The following is a 19644-nucleotide window of genomic DNA, read 5'->3' on the forward strand; positions in this document are numbered from 1 at the left end:
TCATAACATAACGCATACCGCGTTATTTGGAGAAGACGCGCGCACGCACGCACACACTAATATGATTCCGTCTCTGTTTATTTGTTTCCTTGCTGTTTATTGATTGTCCCACGTATTGACCGGTGGGTTCATTTCAGAAGTCCCCCCCCCCCTCCCCTCCCACACTTCTTACCCCCACACACACGCGCGTACACACCCGACCCCCTGGAGAGCCAGCCCGCCGCTGACCACCCGCGTCCTTTTTGTTGTCGTTGCAGAACATCCAGGGAATGACGGGCACCCCGATGGTGGCGGCCAGCCCGGAGCGGCACGACGGCGGCCTCCAGGCCAACCCGGTGGAGGTGCAGAGCTACCAGCCGCCCTGGAAGGTCCTCAGCGACTTCGCCCTGCAGAGCGACATCGACCAGCCGGCCTTCCAGCAGCTGGTTCGTTCCCTTCTGTTGCTGTTTTCCAAATGGATTTTTCCAGATGCAATATTTTAATATTTATTTTTGCCGTGCAAGTTTGGGAGAAAACGGATCTCATGTTAATGGAAAGTGTTTTTTCCAAATGAATTCCATATATATGCGCGTGCACTCGGCCCGCTATTTACGCCGACTTTCTCCGTGTCCGCGAACCTCATCCACAGTCTGCGGGACATGCAGGCGTGCGTTAATTCAAATTCGTCTTCTAACGACAATCATCTCTATGAACTGATGGAGATCGGCCTGTCAATTACCCCCTACCCCCTCCTCAAAACACACACGTAGACCCCACCGCCACAACCGCACACACGGTGGTCCCGTCAGCGGATGCTGTCGATGGAGAGACACATGGCGGACGTTTTCATTTTTCAGTCGTATTAGACCCCCCCCCCCCCCCCAACATTTGGAAATAAGAAAATAATCTCCAAATGAGACAATGAGGCCAGCAGAGGGGGTTGTGTTGCACGTGCGCATGCTTTTCTTCCGGCGTCCCGTCGTAGTTTGCGAGAAACGAACCCATTACTCAAGGGGAGGACCGAGTGTTGGTCCTGGGGAGAAGCTCCCACAGACGGGTTCGCCTTCATGATTCTCTTTGCCTCTCCGCAGGTGAGCTTCTCGGAAGGAGGACCGGGTTCCAACTCGACGGGCAGCGAGGTGGCGTCCATGTCGTCCCAGCTTCCAGACACGCCGAACAGCATGGTGTCCAGCCCCATCGAGGCCTAGAGCCCTCCCCAGCAGCACCGACCCCCCCCTCCCCCCGCCACAAGACCCCCTCCCCTGGTTGTATTTGGACACTGTGAAGACAATCATGGGATTTTACCACGCGCAGCGGCATTCTGAAGAGGTCCGTGCGGGGAAGGACACGGACTAAGCGGACGCGTCCTCGTGGCCGGTTGCTGCACGCGCACACGCCTGGTTACAGGTTGCCAAAACGAGAAAGACACCAATAAACGGACCTCTGTCCGGGAGATACATCCAAGCCCCGCGCTGTTTGCGCTCTAGACTCTGAAAGACAAACTGTGATACTTTTCTTCTTCATTGGACACATGCACTTCAGACCGGAAGTGGACCGCGCTGCTCCTCTTCTCCTTCATCCAATTTCTCCATTAGGTCCCATGACCCGACTACTAAAAGCATTTGCAACAAGGTATACCTCTATTTTGCCACAAGCTTCGTGGGACATTCGTGTGAATACGTTTCCGTCCGAGAAATATTGTTTTTTTTCTTCCCAAAGATGTGTATAATTAATCATAAGTTATAAAAAAACAAAAAAAAACGTTAGCTCTGGAAGAAAATGTTTCGTTTGTTCCGTGCAACAAAAGCTATTTATTAATTTATTGTCAACGAAAAATTTGCCACCTTTTGTGTAAACTTTCTTAACTGAAGTAAAATGAGAAAAAAGAGATTTGAGTTTGCTCTGTGGGTTTTTATATCAATAATGTTTTGTGTTTAGAAAGAATTTACAAATATCTGTTCTCTCTCTCTCTCTCTCTCTCTCCGTGTGAGTATTCACACGCAAGGCTGAACATCAGATCAATTAAGTGGCTTGATGATGTGCTGCGGTTAATTGGGTGTCGTGTTGGGGCAGAAGTTGTCTCAGTTTACCTGTTTGTGCGCTGTGGAGCGACCTCTTAAAAAAGCCTCTGACCCCTTAAAATCTTATTTTCACATCTAAATATTTTATTTATTTATATATATATATATATATATATATATATATATATATATATATATATATATATAATATATAGGTAAATGGTACAAATATACATATGTATATAACATATATATTTATGTATGTATTATATATATATAGAATCAAAGCTTTGTCAACAGAGAGGTCGTTGGAAAGAAAAAGAAAAAAAGAGGATACTCCACTGTGCAATTTTATTTTAAATCAAACAGAAACCAAAAAAAGGAGAGATAAGTTGATGGTCAGCGTGTCACATTCACTGCTGGTGCCCACAATGCATCAGCCTGCTTTGTGTGTGTAACTGAACTCACAGCCAATGTTAACGAGCGCTCTTAGAATAGCTGAGCTTTCGTTTATTAAGTCAAATTATTTATTTTTTTACATTTTGAGCTAAAAACAGGCCAGTAAACATACCATGACTTACTTTTTTTTCCCTAAGAACATCTTTCCTTCAGGAATTGATCAAAGCCTGTAAAAGATCTTTGAGAGAAGTAGAAGGTCAGCGAGGTCACGGGGGGGTCGTCAGAGGACGAGTTGGTGCTTCGCTGTCCATCGTCAGTGTGGATAGTGCTGCCCGACCCGCGGAAACATGTTGGAAGCTTGAAACAGCGCCGCGTCCTCATCGCATTTGTCTAATTGACACTTCCAAAGCCCCACCTGTCAGACGGGCAGCTTTGCATTGTGGGCCTTTCACTGTCAAATCAAAAGAGAAAGGGACTCTTTTTACTCGGGCTATTTTTTTGTCGGCAAAACACAACTTACATGTAATTGATTTCTAACACACATTGAGAAAGAACATTATACCGCAGGTTGTTTCAGTGAATGTCCTTCAGTCGGAGCAGGACTTTCTTAATGGTGGCCCAGCACCTGCTGCTGCTATTTACAGGTTAACAACGCCTGCTGCAGAATTTGATGAATATCTTTCATTAGCTGATGGACTTCAGGACTTGAAAACATCTGGGAGGGAAAGATGGGATCAGTGCTCCCCAGGTGGACGCTTTGATCGAGATTGGTTCTCGACTGTTATCAGTAATTTCTCCTACACAAGTGGTGAAATCTTGTGGACTTTTTAAACTAAGAGGCAGATGACCCATGTTTTGCATTCAGATGATCTGTCTCATGTACTACTTACAGGACAATAATGACATTCCAAACCGACAAAGAAAGTTTTGAAATGACCAACTGCAGCATTATCTTTCAACCTACTGACGTGTGCGCTACTTAACCCCTAAACAGTCACAAAATGCCACCTGTTGTTTGTCAGTTTCTTTCTTTTACACGACAAGAACAAGTTTTAAAAAGGTTTAGGCAACAAAACCACCAGGTTAGGTTCACAAAAAACATACAGTTTAGTTTAGGTAAGATTGGCTCAAAGTATTGAACCAACCATCTCCTGCACCTTATGGGATTTAGGGATTGAATCAGGTAGCATGGTCTGGAGTATGAATTGAATTCATGTGTCCACCAAACATAAATGATTTTAAAACAATTTGGTTTAAAACCAATAGAAATAAACCTTAGGTTACTATTTCAGAACCCACTTTGGTACTTGGCAGATCCTCATTTATTTATTGATTGGTTTATTTGATTAATTAAACATTTGTGTAAATGCACCAGAGTTAGCCATGAGGCTACATAGTCGCTTGCAGCTGGGTGAACAATTTTATGTGTTTCCTGCTAATTTAAAAGACAAGATAACAACCTGGAGCAGATTCGATGGATTCATCAATTACTCGACAAAGGACCCAAGTGTGTACAATGTGAGAGAGGACACGGAGGCTTGGCATTCTCCTGCATTGAAGGGAAATGCCACACGTTGATTTTTCCATGTCTCACCATCCGGAGCGATGCAGTTGTGTACGTGTGTGTGTGTGCTTGTACACTGTAATTTGGGTGTCAAGAATCACTGTATTTTACACTTTCTGCCTTGTGCTCACGGCCGGTCCACAGCACAGTGTCCCTGTGGTACCCTTTTGTTGTCTGCTTCTGTTCTCAGTGTGCAACCTGCGAGCGGTAAAAGCATCTACATGCAAGGATACACTCTTTGTCTACCGGTAACAATCCTTCCCAAGAGCAGAGTAACGTTTGATTCTGAGTCGTCATCCACACCAGCGTCCCATGCTGTAGGACTTGTATTAGAGCTTATTACTGCCTTAAGGATTTTAAAGCTTTTCTATATGGGTGAGATTTTTGTTGGAACACAAATACATGGTCTGGTCGCGGTCTGTGTGAAGTAGCTGGTTCAGGTTCTCAAATGACTGACAGGGTATAAGTCCTCCCTCTTCATTTCATTACCTGATGGAAATAAATTGGCTGAGACTTGAGGACGAATTCCGCTCATTTTCAGCTACATACTTGCCTTTTGGGGTTTCTATTAGAACAATTCTAAATGTTTTGATATCCAAATGATTTTCTCCTACTGTCTGCAGGCTGTTGCTGCCTTCTGTCCGACATTTTAGCTCCAGTCCCTTTAATGTGCAACCTCTTACATGCATAGTATTTTCAAAATTAACTTCCATCATTACAGGATACAACTCAGTTAGGTTTAGGCCACAAAACAGGTTGGTTAGGTCTAGGAATGCTTGTTTTGGTCAAAAAATATAACAGTAGTATAAACAGTAGTGCAGCTACCTAAATGTGCAGATGGCAAATTCACACGACAGAAGATTAAACACTTTAAATAGTAGTTTAAATTAAAAGTAATTAAAAAAAACTGTCAACTGGATGTGAAACACGTTATAATGGGGTGCCTTCTGTAGAACGCTGGTATTGTCCTCTGAAGGCACAATTCGAATTTGATAAGTTTACTGAGAAAAAAAAAGAAATAAATCATTCGACCATTTAAAAACCAAAGCAAACAAATTGTGGAGCAGTGACATAGACTGGGTTCCCTCCTGGCAGGGGAAGCTTACAAGCAGGACAAAGAGTCCTGACAACCAACCCTCCAGGTCTGTCTGCCTCTGGGACTGTAGTTGGAGCCGATGGAGGGATGGAACAAAAGCAGCACTGTACCTAGGGCCTCTGGATGAAACCACATTCAATTGGGATGGGACATTATCAAAGGGACCAAGTCTCCTGGATATCTGGCACCTTAACCCCCAAAAGCCCACCAGGCTAGTGGTGGTGGGCCTGAGCCAGTGTCCAGTCAAACCTGACTGAGAGTTTTGTATTTTCTACCCCCCCCCCATGCCAATGATATATCTAATGTTCACATCAGGAAGCACAGCGTGAACCAAACGACACCAAAAGTTGTTTCAATGCTGGTTTCTTTGTGCACAGCCACAGCAAGTGACACATGCAAATACAAAGTATGGGCATTCATTCTGTGGCATTGGGCTTTTAGCTCTTGAACTGCACAAGCAGCAGCAGTGACACTCTCAAAGTGCAAATATGACAGAGCAAAAGACTGAGCGGAGATTGACAGCATAATTGGAGCACCTTTTTGAAAATGTTGTGTTTCATATTTTTTTTTAAATACCAGGACTTAATAAACCACGTGTAATATTAAAGGACTTGGATCGGGGGGTTGTTAATATTTTAACATTTTTACTCCCTTCATGGGCCTTTTCTTTGGAGCTTTGTGACCTATAGAGTTCATATTTGCCTGCATGTCCTTCATCCTGCAGGAGACTTCATGGGGTCCAGGCCAGCATTTAGTATTTATTTTATAATGCTATGTTTGAAAACCTTTACAACATGGATGATTTCTCACGTAACTGGCTGACAGGATGTGTTTGTGTCACATCACTGTCACCCATTGTGACCTCTGATCCACCTCCTGTAATACGTTTTAGCATTTGCAGATAAGGACAAAATGACATAGTGGTTTAGGTTTGGAAAATAAAAGCATTAAAGGGCTTTGTCGACTTCCAGAGGTGGGATGAAGCTATTGCTCTGCCAGACTCACGTCAGTGTCAAGTCCGGGGTCAAGTCCTGAATCAAATTCCAAGTCAAGACAACAGTCACGAGTCGACGCAGGACAGTCCCAGCTAATGTGTGTTTTAGGTATCTTTGTAGGAATGAGATCTCGAGATGAACCACAGTGAACCGTGTAAATGATCCTTGGCTTCTTGAAGTTGAGAGTGAAAAGTCCTGCGTCAAGGCCCAAACTAAGCCTCCATGAGGAACCTAAGGGGAAGGAATTCATTTGTGGCAAACCATCATAGCATACTTTAGTCTCTGAGATTACGGGCAGGCATTATTAAAATTTTCAAATCCAAAGACTTGTGTCCAAGGGAAGGCCTGATTTATTAGTGTTAATGACCAACTCAAGTGCTACCAATTCTACATCAACACCACTCCCAAAATAACACAAGGAAGTAGAGTGCATGATCTAATATTTCTGAAGACTTAATAATTAGAATATGAAAAAAAGGAGTGAGGATTTTGATGCTACCAGCTGCTTTGTGCTCTTTGTAGGAGCCTCATTTCATTACTTAGTGTCACATCTGCTAAGCCGTACTATGACAGTACAACAACACAGATGTATAGATTATTTATTTTATTTTATGATACGCATGTTTTCATACAAAAAAAGAGCATTTGTACATGATATGAAAGAGGAGCTGCATGTTTATTAGTAGTAGGCCAACTCAGATAATTCAATGTTTACTTTCATCTTAAGGTTGACATGCTCAGGCTGCTTCATAATTCAGTCATATTTACCAGCAACAGATGCTTTCCAACTGGATGCATGTGCAGTGGAGAGCCACAGATAGCATCTAAGAAACCAAGACAACACAAATCCAGCGTCGTCTGCCGGGACCCCGGGGCCCCAATGGAGCACGTGACAAGGCCTAATGGACACTCCTTCTCCGGGTTTGTCATCTGTCGCATCCCAGACAACAGGAACGAGTAGTAACCCGGTCACACTGGGGAAATACACTCTTTTAATACACAATATACAATCTGGGTTAAAGTTGTACACTCTGTTTGAGATCACACATGCTATTAGGGGCACGTGTGATTTGTTAATCCAAGAGTTGAAGCAAATGCAGGCGCTCTGCTTAGTTTCTAAACAAAAACAGGCCTCCCTCTGTTTTTATCTTCTTTGGATTCACATGTATTCATGCTAACAGAGATTATAAAATACTAATTTGGGGTGAAAGGAATTCCTAACACTGGACTCCACATGGAAAATGAACTCAAAGATTTGTGGAGGAAGTGAACAGATGTCAGATTTTATGACGTAATTAGTCCTTGAAATAGTACGACCAATCACTCATGATGTGAATGGAAGTGTTAGTTCAATCTTCCTTTCTTATGAAGAGCCTTAATGCTTTTTAAATGGATGGAAATTATTGTTTTAAAACATTGTAAATTATGGGGATATTATTATAATTTCAATTCTAGAACCTTATTCAATCATGGAATTGATAAAAACGCAAAGACCAATGCTAGAAGTGCGCTATCAAGCTTTTAAGTCATTCTAAGAATACTGTACTGATTTTGATGCATTTATACAAAAAATAATTCACACATAAGCTGGAATTTAGTCTAAAACTTAAAGTGACCCTCTGCACACCAAGTATTAAGCATTTTCTAACAGATGTGACACAGCTGTTAAATTGCAAAAGTGGTGGAATGTTCTCCATCCAACACGTGGACTCAATGAACAACGATTGATCCAAAGCTGTTACAGGGTCCGTGCATCTGGCCCACGGCATTGTAGCACCAAATAAACATGTTTAAGCAGAATAGTGTGAAATGTACAGATCCGCTGCTCAATGCAGGGTTTCTCTCAGTGTCAGTGCTGTTAGCTCTGTTAGCTCTGCTAGCACAATAACCCGGGAGCCATTGTCATGTGAGGAGCCCACATTCATTTGTTCGAAATCTTACTACCAAAAAGGAGAACCCCAGTCTGCTGTGATCGTTTGACCGGTTGAATATGGGTGGTGTGCATCTACATCTTTTATTTAATCCAAAACATGAAATCCCACTAGCCACACTATGGGAATTTTAATAGTTTTACAATGGCAAACATTTGTATTCCACAGTATTTGTGCTTGTCCCAATTTAGTGTCCAAAGCAGCACAACAAGTGTTTTGATGAAGAGGAAGTTAAGAAGCTACGTCATTTCACTCTGTAAGTGCATAGTCTATTACTGTAAGCTGATGGCCATATTGGAGATGTCATGGACCCACCACTTTTCTTTTAAAGAAGACTGCAGTTACAGATGGAATGAGTGATTTGTATTGAGGTGAAACATGTTGATGATTTGTTACACTAAATTGTTGAACTATATATCGTCTCATATCCATTTTTGTCTTTTGATGGCCTTTACAGATCCCCTTTTCTTTCCTCACCAGAATGGAGCTTAGTGAAGGTGGTTGGGCCTGGAGGAGCGTCAGCGGCACGCCGCTTTCCTCGTGTGAATGTGCAGAGAAGCGGCGGAGTGGCAGCGGCTGCAAAACAAATCGGGGCACTGCTTTAAAGCACTCCAAGTGGCACGCAGTCTGCTAACCTTCATCCTCTGCTGCTATCATAGCAGCTCTCTCCGGGTGAAAACGATAACGCACTTGGCTTTAAAGCACTCAGATGGGCACAACACCAGAGAGTTTTGACCTTCCTTGTTTTGATGGGTTGGATTTGTGCGCTCAGGGCCATCGCTGAAATTGGCACAACAACGCTGGAAACCAAAACAAGCTTGACTGGAAAATCATTGAAAAGGCTCTTACCTGGTATGCATATCACACCGGGAAATTGATTCCGCTCCGCGGCTCAGGACGGTTCTTTGCAGGCGACGCCACGTTTTGTTCCACAATTTAGCCGTCGCTTGCAAAGACAGCAGCAGAAATAACAGAGTAGAAGTCCCAGCAACACTCGATCATTGGTTTGATATTCTTGTTTTTTTATTTTGACACCGAGGATTACTTGACAAAAAATGTTGCTACTAGAAATTTTAACCTCTCACATACAGTATACAGTTAAATAAACTGCAGTGTTTGTCTTCATGGTTATCATATATTTGATGTTTCCTGTACACTTGATTGTGATACACATCCATACTTGTTCATAGTCACTCATTTTATTAGGATTTGTTGGTGATGAGAAGAAATAAACAATCAGACCAATAAAACAACGTCACCATACTGCAGGAACGTGGAACATACGTACACACACATGTACGCACACACACACACACACACCAGTGCATTCTTCCTCTTCCTTAATTCTACAAAGCAACAGAACGCTGCGAAACCTTAACTGAAATTATTCAGTGTTTTTAGATGGTGGTTGGAGCCAAATCCAGATACAGTTTGGCAAGAGGAGTTATGGTTCTTATGAATATTTATGATCAACGAAATGATGGGTGAAAAACTTGATTAAATAGTTTGAAAAATCCTCCCTAACAATAGCTCTAAAACCCTATAATTTAATAACATCATCTGTTTCCACTTTCTCTTCAAACAAAAATAAAAAATGCATGCACAAATACAGGGTCTCACTGAGCATCATCATAAAAAGAAGAAGATTAAATGTGCTCTCACCAGAAAGCTGATCATTATTTCTGACACGTTTAGAAAAAAATTGAAGTGAGGCATCAATGACAGAATTATGACAAGTGAAGACTTTTGACAAAGCTTTTAGAAAAGGAGTGCTTTGCATTATATTCCACACCGTGAGGAATGGCGGTCAATGGAGGACCTCATTGGATGATTGTAGGGATGAGGCCAAGGCTCTTGGAGAGCCACTTCCCTTGCGGGGCCCTTCAGTCGGATGCAAGCTTCTGCTCTTGAATGATGAATTGGGCTCCTCAACTAGCGGAGTCCGTAATGAGCCATTGGTAGCCATGACAACCAGTCTGTAAATATTATATTATTGCAGCCTCCCCAGTTTGCCTTTTATCAAACTAAAGAAGATGAGGTTCTCTCAACTGAAACCTGTCTTTGGGCGGCGTCGGGTGATGCCAAAGGCTTTGTTTTCCCAAAAATCTATTCTGTAGCACCCCAACCCCCCTCAACCCCCCCTCTGGTTTGAATGAGCAAGGAGGACGAACGAGGCCTGTATTTTTCTCCCGGGTGTGGGCCGCCCCTTGTGACTGCACGCCGTGGCGGTGGGTGGTGGCTGTCTGTTTGTCAAAGTCCTGCTAGCCTCGTCCATTTTGACATTCACATGGGAGCAGTAATGATCCTAAAAGCCGCAATTAAGCTGACTGTTGCGTTCCCGGGGAAGCGCCTGGTGCCGACACTCTGCTTCACCTATTATTCCCAGTGGGAAAACTACTCAAATAACAGCATTTTCTCTCCTCCCTGCTGCCCACATGTCCCCTCCCCAGAACAAGCTTGCATAACTTGTAATGCTTTTTCAAAATATTCGCACTCTTTTACAAATATATATATATATACATATGGATTTTAATGTACATCATTAAAAATCAGAGATATATTTTACCCTGTTCCATATGAATATAGATATTTTTTAGCTAGCTCATTGTAGATATTGTGCTAAATCCTGTGACTCTGAACTTAATGGTAATTTAACCTTTTACAATACTGAGGTCTGCTATGTGCTGCCAGCTCTAATGTGGCTGAGGTGATGTGAATAAAATAACCTTTCTTTTTATTTGATATTTCCTGTATTATGTGTACTGTTCAGGTATGTTATTAAAATGCAGTTAAGAGCAAATGTTTAAATCGCTTCTTTATTAGCTGCCAGAAGAAAAAACAATTCTTCAGAATTACGTAAAGCGCTTAACATCATTTTGAAAAATGATTTACAAATGTCTCAACATCCTGAAACCAAACAACAAGCCCCAATATTATGTCACTAACTATTATTCCAAATTTGAAACCAATCTTCATTTTAAATGAAATGTCATTTTTTCATGTAGCTGTTTAAATGTTCAGACATGGGCCTTATTCCAAGACTCTTTGGATATTACTTCACTCCCAAAAGATGCAGTAGCCTTCCAACCAACTCCGTTGTAAACCCGTCCATGTCTGTTAGGCACAATAGGACCTGCTGTGTGCTGACGCTAGAGGGGAACCTACAGGGCCACAGATCAACCACGTCTGCACGACGGAGACATACTGTAGATGAATAGCACAATATCATCAGAAACCTAAACAGCTTAGTAGAAACATTGTTTTTGAAATAAGGTGAAACTAGAAAATTTTTGATATTCGGTGATTAATATAACAGACAAAGCAGGTGTGTTTTGGCTCAACCTAACTTCTAAAAATCTAAGTGAGTGATTCTGCTCTTTAATTATTAAATATCTGTAAAGTAGAACTGAATCAAATCAAGAACCTTCTGAAACACCATGATAAAGTGATCCCGAGTTTCTTTTCAAATGTCTACAGCAACCATTCAGGTCGTAGCTGTGGGTCAATACGATTTAGAAGAATGCATTATCGGCAGCTAAACAGGGGAACACTGAGGCCCATTGATGGGTTATTGGTCACATTTTAGTACGCCAGTAATCGAGGGAACCAGGGAGTAGTGGAACCACAGAGAAGAAACCACCCGTTTGTTTGTGTGTGGGGGGGCAGGGAAATGAGATGTACAGTACAACAGCAGGTGGGCAAATCTATCAAAGACCCTGGGCACACACAGACAAAAAGGGGAAAAAATCATTTTAATTAGCTGAGTGAATGCCATTTGCAGAATGTGAGGGGAGCCAAGCTCTCTGCCCTGCACATTAAAATTGGTCTAATTTTCTGTGCGCAAAAAGTCCCATCTGAGCAGCCCTGGCTGCAGTCAATCATGTTAAAAGCTACGGGTGCTTAATTTGATTTACCAATATAAAATGCAAATGAGGTGATCAAGTGGAGTGGGAGCCAGGAGTAGGAGGCTCTTTTAAGCCATCAAGTTAAATGGGAACAGACAGCAGACTGGCAATGTAAAGAATGTTTTAGCATAACCGTTTGATTAGCGCTACAAAAATTTAATTAGCATAGCTAATTGCTCGACAAATTACTCCGCATCGGAATAAATAATAAAGCAGGCCGCAAAATATATATTTTTGTAAACTGCAAAGCCTATAATCTCTCAACCCATACGAGGACATTTCAGCTCAAACCGGGTCTTTCTAACACGTGAAAAGCCTAATTAAATAAATGGAAGATGGCACAACAGTCCCTTACAAAAGTGAATGAGATAATGCGTGTAATTAGGCCCGCACAGGCCTGGCCATATGCCTGTGTGCAGCACTTAGGCTGTGGCTGCAAGAACAAATCCAATAACGCTGTGTGGGTGAATGCTCTTGGGACTCCCGTATGTTGAGCCACCCCGACCAGTTGTGCGCCATTGGTCCACCGAAGCTGTGGTATCCAAGCTAGCAACACACCAGCCACACGCGTCAATCAATGAGAACATGTTTGTAGGGTTATTTTATGCAGCAACTCAAAGCTATTTGGCTGCAACCTAAAATTGAAGTGTCTGTTCGCAGATCAAAATAATAGTCTGTTGCCTGGAGACGGGTCTAAAAACGGCAGCCCACATACTGCAGAGTCACACTGAGACTTCATTACATCTGACATTTGGTGTTATCATCCAGTGTCATTGTCTTCCGTCTCCACCCATACAAAAAGGACAGTCCTTCACTGGGGGTGGGGGCAAATAGACATCCATGGCATCGCCAATAGGACGCGTTGAACATGCCAAATGGGATCTCAGGAACGGGTTAGGAGCTGGGGATGGCTTAGAAGGTGCCGGCGGCTAGTGGGCTGCAGGCTAGTCAAGTGAGGTGCAGTCTGGGAGCTGGAAGACGGCGACAAGCTGGCTGAGAGCTAGGCGACCGCATGTTAAATGACTGAGGCATGATGGGAAAGCCAGCTAAAGAGCTCTTCTGCCATGGCCTCCCAGCAAGCCAATCTCATAGCTGCTTCTTTAATTTGCTCTCCTCAGAGGGGAGAGTAATTCAGTCTATGTGGGTCTGCAGAGGAGATGAGCAGAGGGGTGATTAATCAAGATTTTAATGAGCAAAACATTTCCAAAAACAAGGTCCAAAAAGTGTAGAAAATCCAGAAACAGGAAAATTGACAAAAAAGATGGTCAGGTATATCAGAAAAAAGCATAAGGGTTAAATACAGGATGCGCATCCATGCCTGTTACCACATTACAATGACTCCCACCACGCGAGGGTAAGAAGATAAAGCAGGCCTCATCTGAGCTTTTCCTCAAATACCTGCATAGGCCACCGAATGCTTGCATTAGATCAAACTGAAGTGAATATCTATGGTGCGACCCATCATGCACCTTGATACCCCTCTGATAGGAGAGACATACTGTAGCAGTCATTGACTAAGTTGTCAGATGATGCTGATAATGACGGCCTGAGTGCTTTTAAATGAGGGTGTGCTGGTGGTTTGGAATCATCCGTTTCAAGTAGATTCCTTAAAAAAAAACAAATATCAGTGTTAACAATGTCATTATCCAAGCTCGAGGATTATTGTTCACAGAGCATCACTTGTGCCCATTCAGTTCATTCATATCGGCCTGTTTATGCACTTGTACATCATTGATTGTGACAGTGAATGTGAACTTTGATGACCCAGTTGTTTACTACTGGGTCAATGATGTTAGCCTTTTAATTTTGTGAGTGATTCGATTTAGTGGTTATGTAATGGTGTACTTGTATTTCTCGTCAGTGAATTCTATGAGATTGCCACTGCTGTAGACATGGATGATAATATTTCACATATTACCCAGTACAATATTCACATAATATGCTCATTAATGTTTTTATGTAGTCGTGTGTGGACCTACTAAAATGCTGTCAAAGTCAGCATTTTACAGTTCAAACTCATCACACAATGATAACACACTTTATTACAACAGCACACAGTAAGTTAATATCTAGATAGTCCAACCCGTTTTACAACCCTTTGTGCCATTGCTTTTTGGACCAGTAGTGAATCAGATTCATTCGGCATATATTTTAACCTAAAGATATATCAACCAAACTGCAAATATACTTAAGAGCAGTGGCTGGTCATTGAGCTGAGACGGTGGGTGACCAGTTGAGCCACTGCTTCAGACAGTCTGTCTGGTCCAGACAGTTTGTTTCTTTTGTTTCCGGGGAACAAATGCAGCTCCAGAGAGAAATGGCTTCCCCAGTTTGGCATGTAGAGGCGTCCACATCCAATGGACCTCGATGTCAGTGTCTCACACCACTGATGCTCTTCGGTTTGGATGGGTGCACATCCCTGTAGTCCCAACATGTGGTGGAAAGCCTGAAAGTAGAGGCCAAGTAGAAGTTGTAGTATTAGTGTCCATGGTCATACTGTTACACACGGTGTCATCCTATATTTGGCCAAAGAAGGAGACCATGTAAATGGGTCCAATTACCTACTGTATATGATACTGTTCTGTCTCCTTTTTTCACTATGAGACACCACCTATATATTAATTAGTGTTAACTTGTACGCAAAGCGCCATAGTTTGAAGCAATAGGTGACCTTTATGATGAGGTTTTAGATGTCTCAGGGACTGCGTGTCAGTTTTCAATTGGTAAATTCATAGTGTCTTTACTAAATGAAAAGACCATTTTCCATGTTTGCAGTTTCTTGTTATTCGCATACAGTGTCCACAAAAAACACACAGTTCCTGCTCCTCACCTACGAATTTTCTTTTAAAAATACACGTTGATTTTCACCAGACACAACGTAGCCTACAGTTGAAAGGTTAAATTAAGGTTTTTATTGACATTGTTGTTATACAACAATATTTTATTTCAGATATTTAGTCAGCAAATTGCAGCGAAAATGTATACAAGATAAAGACATAGAGAGGGAAGGAAATAAGTGAACATTACGAAAGATAAAAATATAATACAGGGCGTATTTTAAGTACAGAGGAATAAGTTTACACTCATTTAATAATAAAGTTTAGGTTTACTCAGGGAAAATTAAAAATAAAAGTTATTCCTTAAATTGCTGGTTTTTCAAGCATCACTAAAACATGTAACATGCGAGTCAATATTAGTACTTCAAAGATAGAGGTATAAAATGTGTTCTGCAAACAAGACCGACTGGTGTTGCTGTCATTTACTGTCAATAAACCTTATTGTGGCTGGACATTAAGTTGCGTTGTGAGCTCTGCATTGTTATTACATTTAGAATATAGATTATATGTGATGTATGAATGTTTTCACTGTTTCCATTCTCTCAGCGTTTCATCTGAGTCTTCACTTGGGACCTGCCTGAGTCCCAAAACACACACACACTAAAAGTCCATCAGGATCACAGGCCGCCCCAATCCACACCTCGTCCCTCCTAACGAAGCCAAGCATCCTTCGTGGGCTTCGTCACTGAAAGTGTGCGTGTCAGCATGAGCCAGAGTGCACTGAGAGCTGGCCCTCCAAAGCAGATAGGAACCACTTAGTAGCCTCTCGGACCCCCTTCTTCCAGAAATGCCAGGCCACTGAAGTCGGCCCCGTCCCGTGTTCAGGAGCCTGTTTAGAGATTCAGATTACGGCGAGGGCTCTTATCCTCTGCTTGTCAGCAGCCGAGTGACACGAGCTGTTAGCTTTCTATTTTAAGGATATCTGGCAGGGTTGTTCTCGTCAACCCCCCCCCCCCAGCAAAACAGAAGTCATTTTGTATTTCTCTTTGTCCTCCGTGGGGGTAAATCCTCTATTTCCCCCCCTGCGTTTGTCTTTTCAGGAGGACGGCTGAGCTCAGCTTTCACAGCAATCATAGAGGGCCTTCTCCCCATTCCGTGTATGCATGAGATGACAGCTCTCCCCCACGTGCAGACGGAGAAGGTTGCGATAATTGTGCCGAGGCCCCTGTAAAAGCTAACAGATTGCAAGCCTTTGCATGCATTCTAGCGGCGAGCAGCGAACGCAGCGATGACATCGGGGCCAAATGACAGCCGCATCTCGGTTTCCTCCTTAACACACACACCTTCTCTGCAGGGCGCAAACGATCATTGGCTTGGAGGACACAATGGTTGCGTCTCTCAGCGCTGTCTGGCTTTTGATAAGACCTTTAAAAAAGGGACTATGGGGCACTGGTGCCATGGCTGAGCCGAGGAGGTCACACTAGTTATCTCCATGTGAAAAGAGAGGAAGAAACTCAAGCACATTATTTCTCTGTGAGGTTATGAAAAATCTGCTCCTCTTAATGTTAAAGGAACACTTGGCCCCCAGAATTAACAATTGTGTATCAATATACCAGTTTTAAATCCATTTTATTAAACCTTTATTACTCAAGCACATTTAATGGTCACAACACTAATTATTTTTTCAAAATAGTAGTTATTTTAAGGAGAGTAATTTAACAGAAAATTTAATAAAACAATGAAAATTGTGCCAAAGTGTGAAAAAAATAAATAATGAATTTCTCTTTAATAATTATTATCCCGTACTAACTTTGTAGAGCATGCAATTCAGAGTCAATTAAGTCCAAATGTTAATGTCCATGATGTTAAAGTATCTCGGTGTCTCAATAAACGCTATGATTAAGCGCCATATTTATTTAGTTATATGTCGTGAAATAAAGCACTAGAGAAAAATGTCACTAACTGTATCGTCTTTGCCCTGAAGCAAGACGTCACCCAAGAAAGCAAGAATAACGTATTATTCTCCTTTAGTGCAGAAAGTTTCTGTGGTCGTCTCAACATCAGCGTTGGGCAGTGAATTTATGCCTGAGGATTACAATGCATCAGTCATATTAGGCTCTTCTGTTTATTTTCTTTTTCGATTAATATAAGTTCATATTACCACTGTCTCTAAGCAGATGAGACTTTTGAAATGCCCAGGAAAGAGTTAACATCTAATGGTCCATCTATTGTTGGTCAAAGGCTTTTTTCCTCCCGAAGCCCACTATTTAAAATAACTACCCGGCCACTCGCTCACCCCAAAGTGTGTCAATCTCCCAGCAGGATTTAAGCTTATCGGATGAGCAGCATCATGTGATACTAACGCATTCAACAGCTCTGTGTTGTTGCTGAGGCGCTGAACAAGTGCTTGTTCTTGCTTTAACAGCAGTTGTGGAGAGGAAAAAGTAACAAGTGAGTCAAGTATCTGTCTGCTACTTTATTTAACATGTAGGCAGGTAGAGGCATGGAGAAGTCTCCTAATAACTGAATCCATTGCCACTACAAAGGGTGGAGTTAAACATGACTGGAGGAAGCACAGCAAACCCAAAATGCACAGTGAGGCTTGGATGTCTGGCCACACGGTAGATTAGCAGCAGTTTACTCTGGTTTTGTTTTAGGTTTAATGACCTGCTGCATATAAACCACAGTATTTGGTTCGGAGTGAGGATGTTAACTGTTGTCGTGCTTTTTCTTTTCTTCTGTTTTATCGTTCACTAATCACACACATGTAGATTTACCCAGAGACAGAGGTTGGACTGTGCGAGGCAGGAGACACGGCCTCGCGTGTTCGTTAGCTTAGCTTCCAGCTAGCCCGCTTGTATCTCTCTCACACACACACACTCACACACACACACACACAATGAAGCTTATTTTGTGGTTTAGTTAATAACATATCATATAGCTATATAGCAGTCGATTTTAATGTTAGTCAGAAGGAAGCTGTTTCCTGTGATTACTTGTGAGACATGATTTAAAGTCACAAGACCTAGGAGCCAAGAAGTGAGGGAAGAGCATCTCCACTCCAGCGTAAAAGTGAAGCCCTTCATTACACAATGGTTAACACATTGTGTCCCGTTGCTTCTTTTCTTTTTGGGACACACAATGGAAGCCCTGAATACTGCGCAGGTTAAATAGCACATCAGGAAGCAGCCTGACAACCTCGAGGATCGGAATGAAAGGAGGGCAATAAAATCGTGTGATATTTAATACTTTCCCCACAAAAGCTTTTCTCTGTAGGAACTCTGGCTTATTCAACTTTTGAATTGATTAACAATGTGTTGTTAGAACACAATAGGATGTGCCAGAGCCTGCTGCATTCACTGCCTGTCAGCCATATACCTGCCCAAGGCCATGCTGCATTCACTGCCTGTCAGCCATATACCAGCCCAGGGCCATGCAGCGTTCACTGCCTGTCAGCCATATACCAGCCCAGGGCCATGCAGCGTTCACTGCCTGTCAGCCATATACCAGCCCAGGGCCATGCTGCGTTCACTGCCTGTCAGCTATATACCCGCACAGGGCCATGCTGCATTCACTGCCTGTCAGCCACCTGCCCAAGGCCATGCTGCATTCACTGCCTGTCAGCCATATACCAGCCCAGGGCCATGCTGCGATCACTGCCTGTCAGCTATATACCCGCACAGGGCCATGCTGCGTTCACTGCCTGTCAGCCATATACCAGACAGGGTCATGCTGCATTCACTGCCTGTAAGCCATATACCCGCACAAGGCCGTGCTGCATTCACTGCCTGTCAGCCATATACCCGACAGGGCCATGCTGCATTTACCGCCTGTCAGGCATATACCAGACAGGGCCATGCTGCATTCACTGCCTGTCAGCCATATACCCGCACAGGGCCGTGCTGCATTCACTGCCTGTCAGCCATATACCCGCACAGGGCCGTGCTGCCTCCAACAGGCTGCAAACATTCTCCTTCTGTCTCTGAGGGAACTTTTTCTTGCTCTGACGCTCTTCCCACGTACGTTTATTCCCCGTATTTATGCAGACAGGCTTCATCCACAAATCCAAACGACCTTTTTTTATCATGGAAATTAGTTTTATTGTCGTCGCGTCGAACGTTCCTGGGTTAATAGCCGATGGCCTGTTTCTAGTCTGTGTTTAATTTGACTATTGCCGGCAATTTGACTTTTGAGATGGGGATATCTACATCCATATGGAGCCCCAACTATCGCAGGTTAAAAGAATGACGAGCAAATTCAGAGAAGTCACAGGAAAATAGCCGGATTGCAATTATTCCGCGCTACTTGAAAAATATCTGTGTGGAATGTTCAAGTAGGTTTTGTGCGATATGTATGTAGATAAGCTAATCCAACGCTTGCAACTCAATAACTATAATTTGAATACAGTTTGTGCAGCGGTTGCCATTGCTGTATTCTACCAGCAGTGAAGATCAACCACCCGGGTTGGCGATGACGGCACACGCGTGGCCTCTTTGAATAATTCCAACCAAGAGACATCAGAGATTCGCACTGGAGCCACAAGGAAATGGCTGCAAAACTGCAGCTGTGCAGCGTGAATATTCCTGCATGCTGCATATTCACCACAACAAATGTTATCATTATAAAATGAATCATTTACACCAATGTTATCACATGGAAACTTCATTTACTTTGAATTAATGTGTAATAAATCATTCATTTAGTTCTCTCTTTATAATCTACATTTTACAGTTAAAGTTGAAGTAAGGTACAAATTTATAATATGTTAGTTATAACAAGAAGAGGTCTTTATTAGTCAACAACAGTCCTGAATGATTATTTAAAAATCTGTTATTGTAGACTATATGGTTCTCCTTAGCTTGCTAAATATGTCATTTGGTTAAACCAAACCAACTGATAGTTCATTAAAACGTGAATTTAATATTAAACCGTGATAAGTAAAAAAGACTTAAGTAGATTTAAGTAGATTTTGTTACT

The 19644-nt window shown here is 42.5% G+C and overlaps 1 protein-coding gene across 1 annotated transcript; it reads left to right on the top strand.

Annotated features, from left to right (window-relative positions):
* The first annotated feature begins 53 nt into the window (after positions 1–53).
* Positions 54–1855, top strand: isl1a (ISL LIM homeobox 1a). The gene is made up of 2 exons (XM_062562259.1): positions 54–425; positions 1071–1855. Exons 1-2 carry the CDS (start codon positions 270–272, stop codon positions 1185–1187), a joined length of 273 nt encoding a protein of 90 aa, XP_062418243.1. The 5' UTR covers positions 54–269; the 3' UTR covers positions 1188–1855.
* The last annotated feature ends 17789 nt before the right edge of the window (positions 1856–19644 follow it).

The sequence above is a fragment of the Pungitius pungitius genome, chromosome 5 (genome assembly GCF_949316345.1).
Source record: "Pungitius pungitius chromosome 5, fPunPun2.1, whole genome shotgun sequence".
Lineage (NCBI taxonomy): Eukaryota > Metazoa > Chordata > Actinopteri > Perciformes > Gasterosteidae > Pungitius > Pungitius pungitius.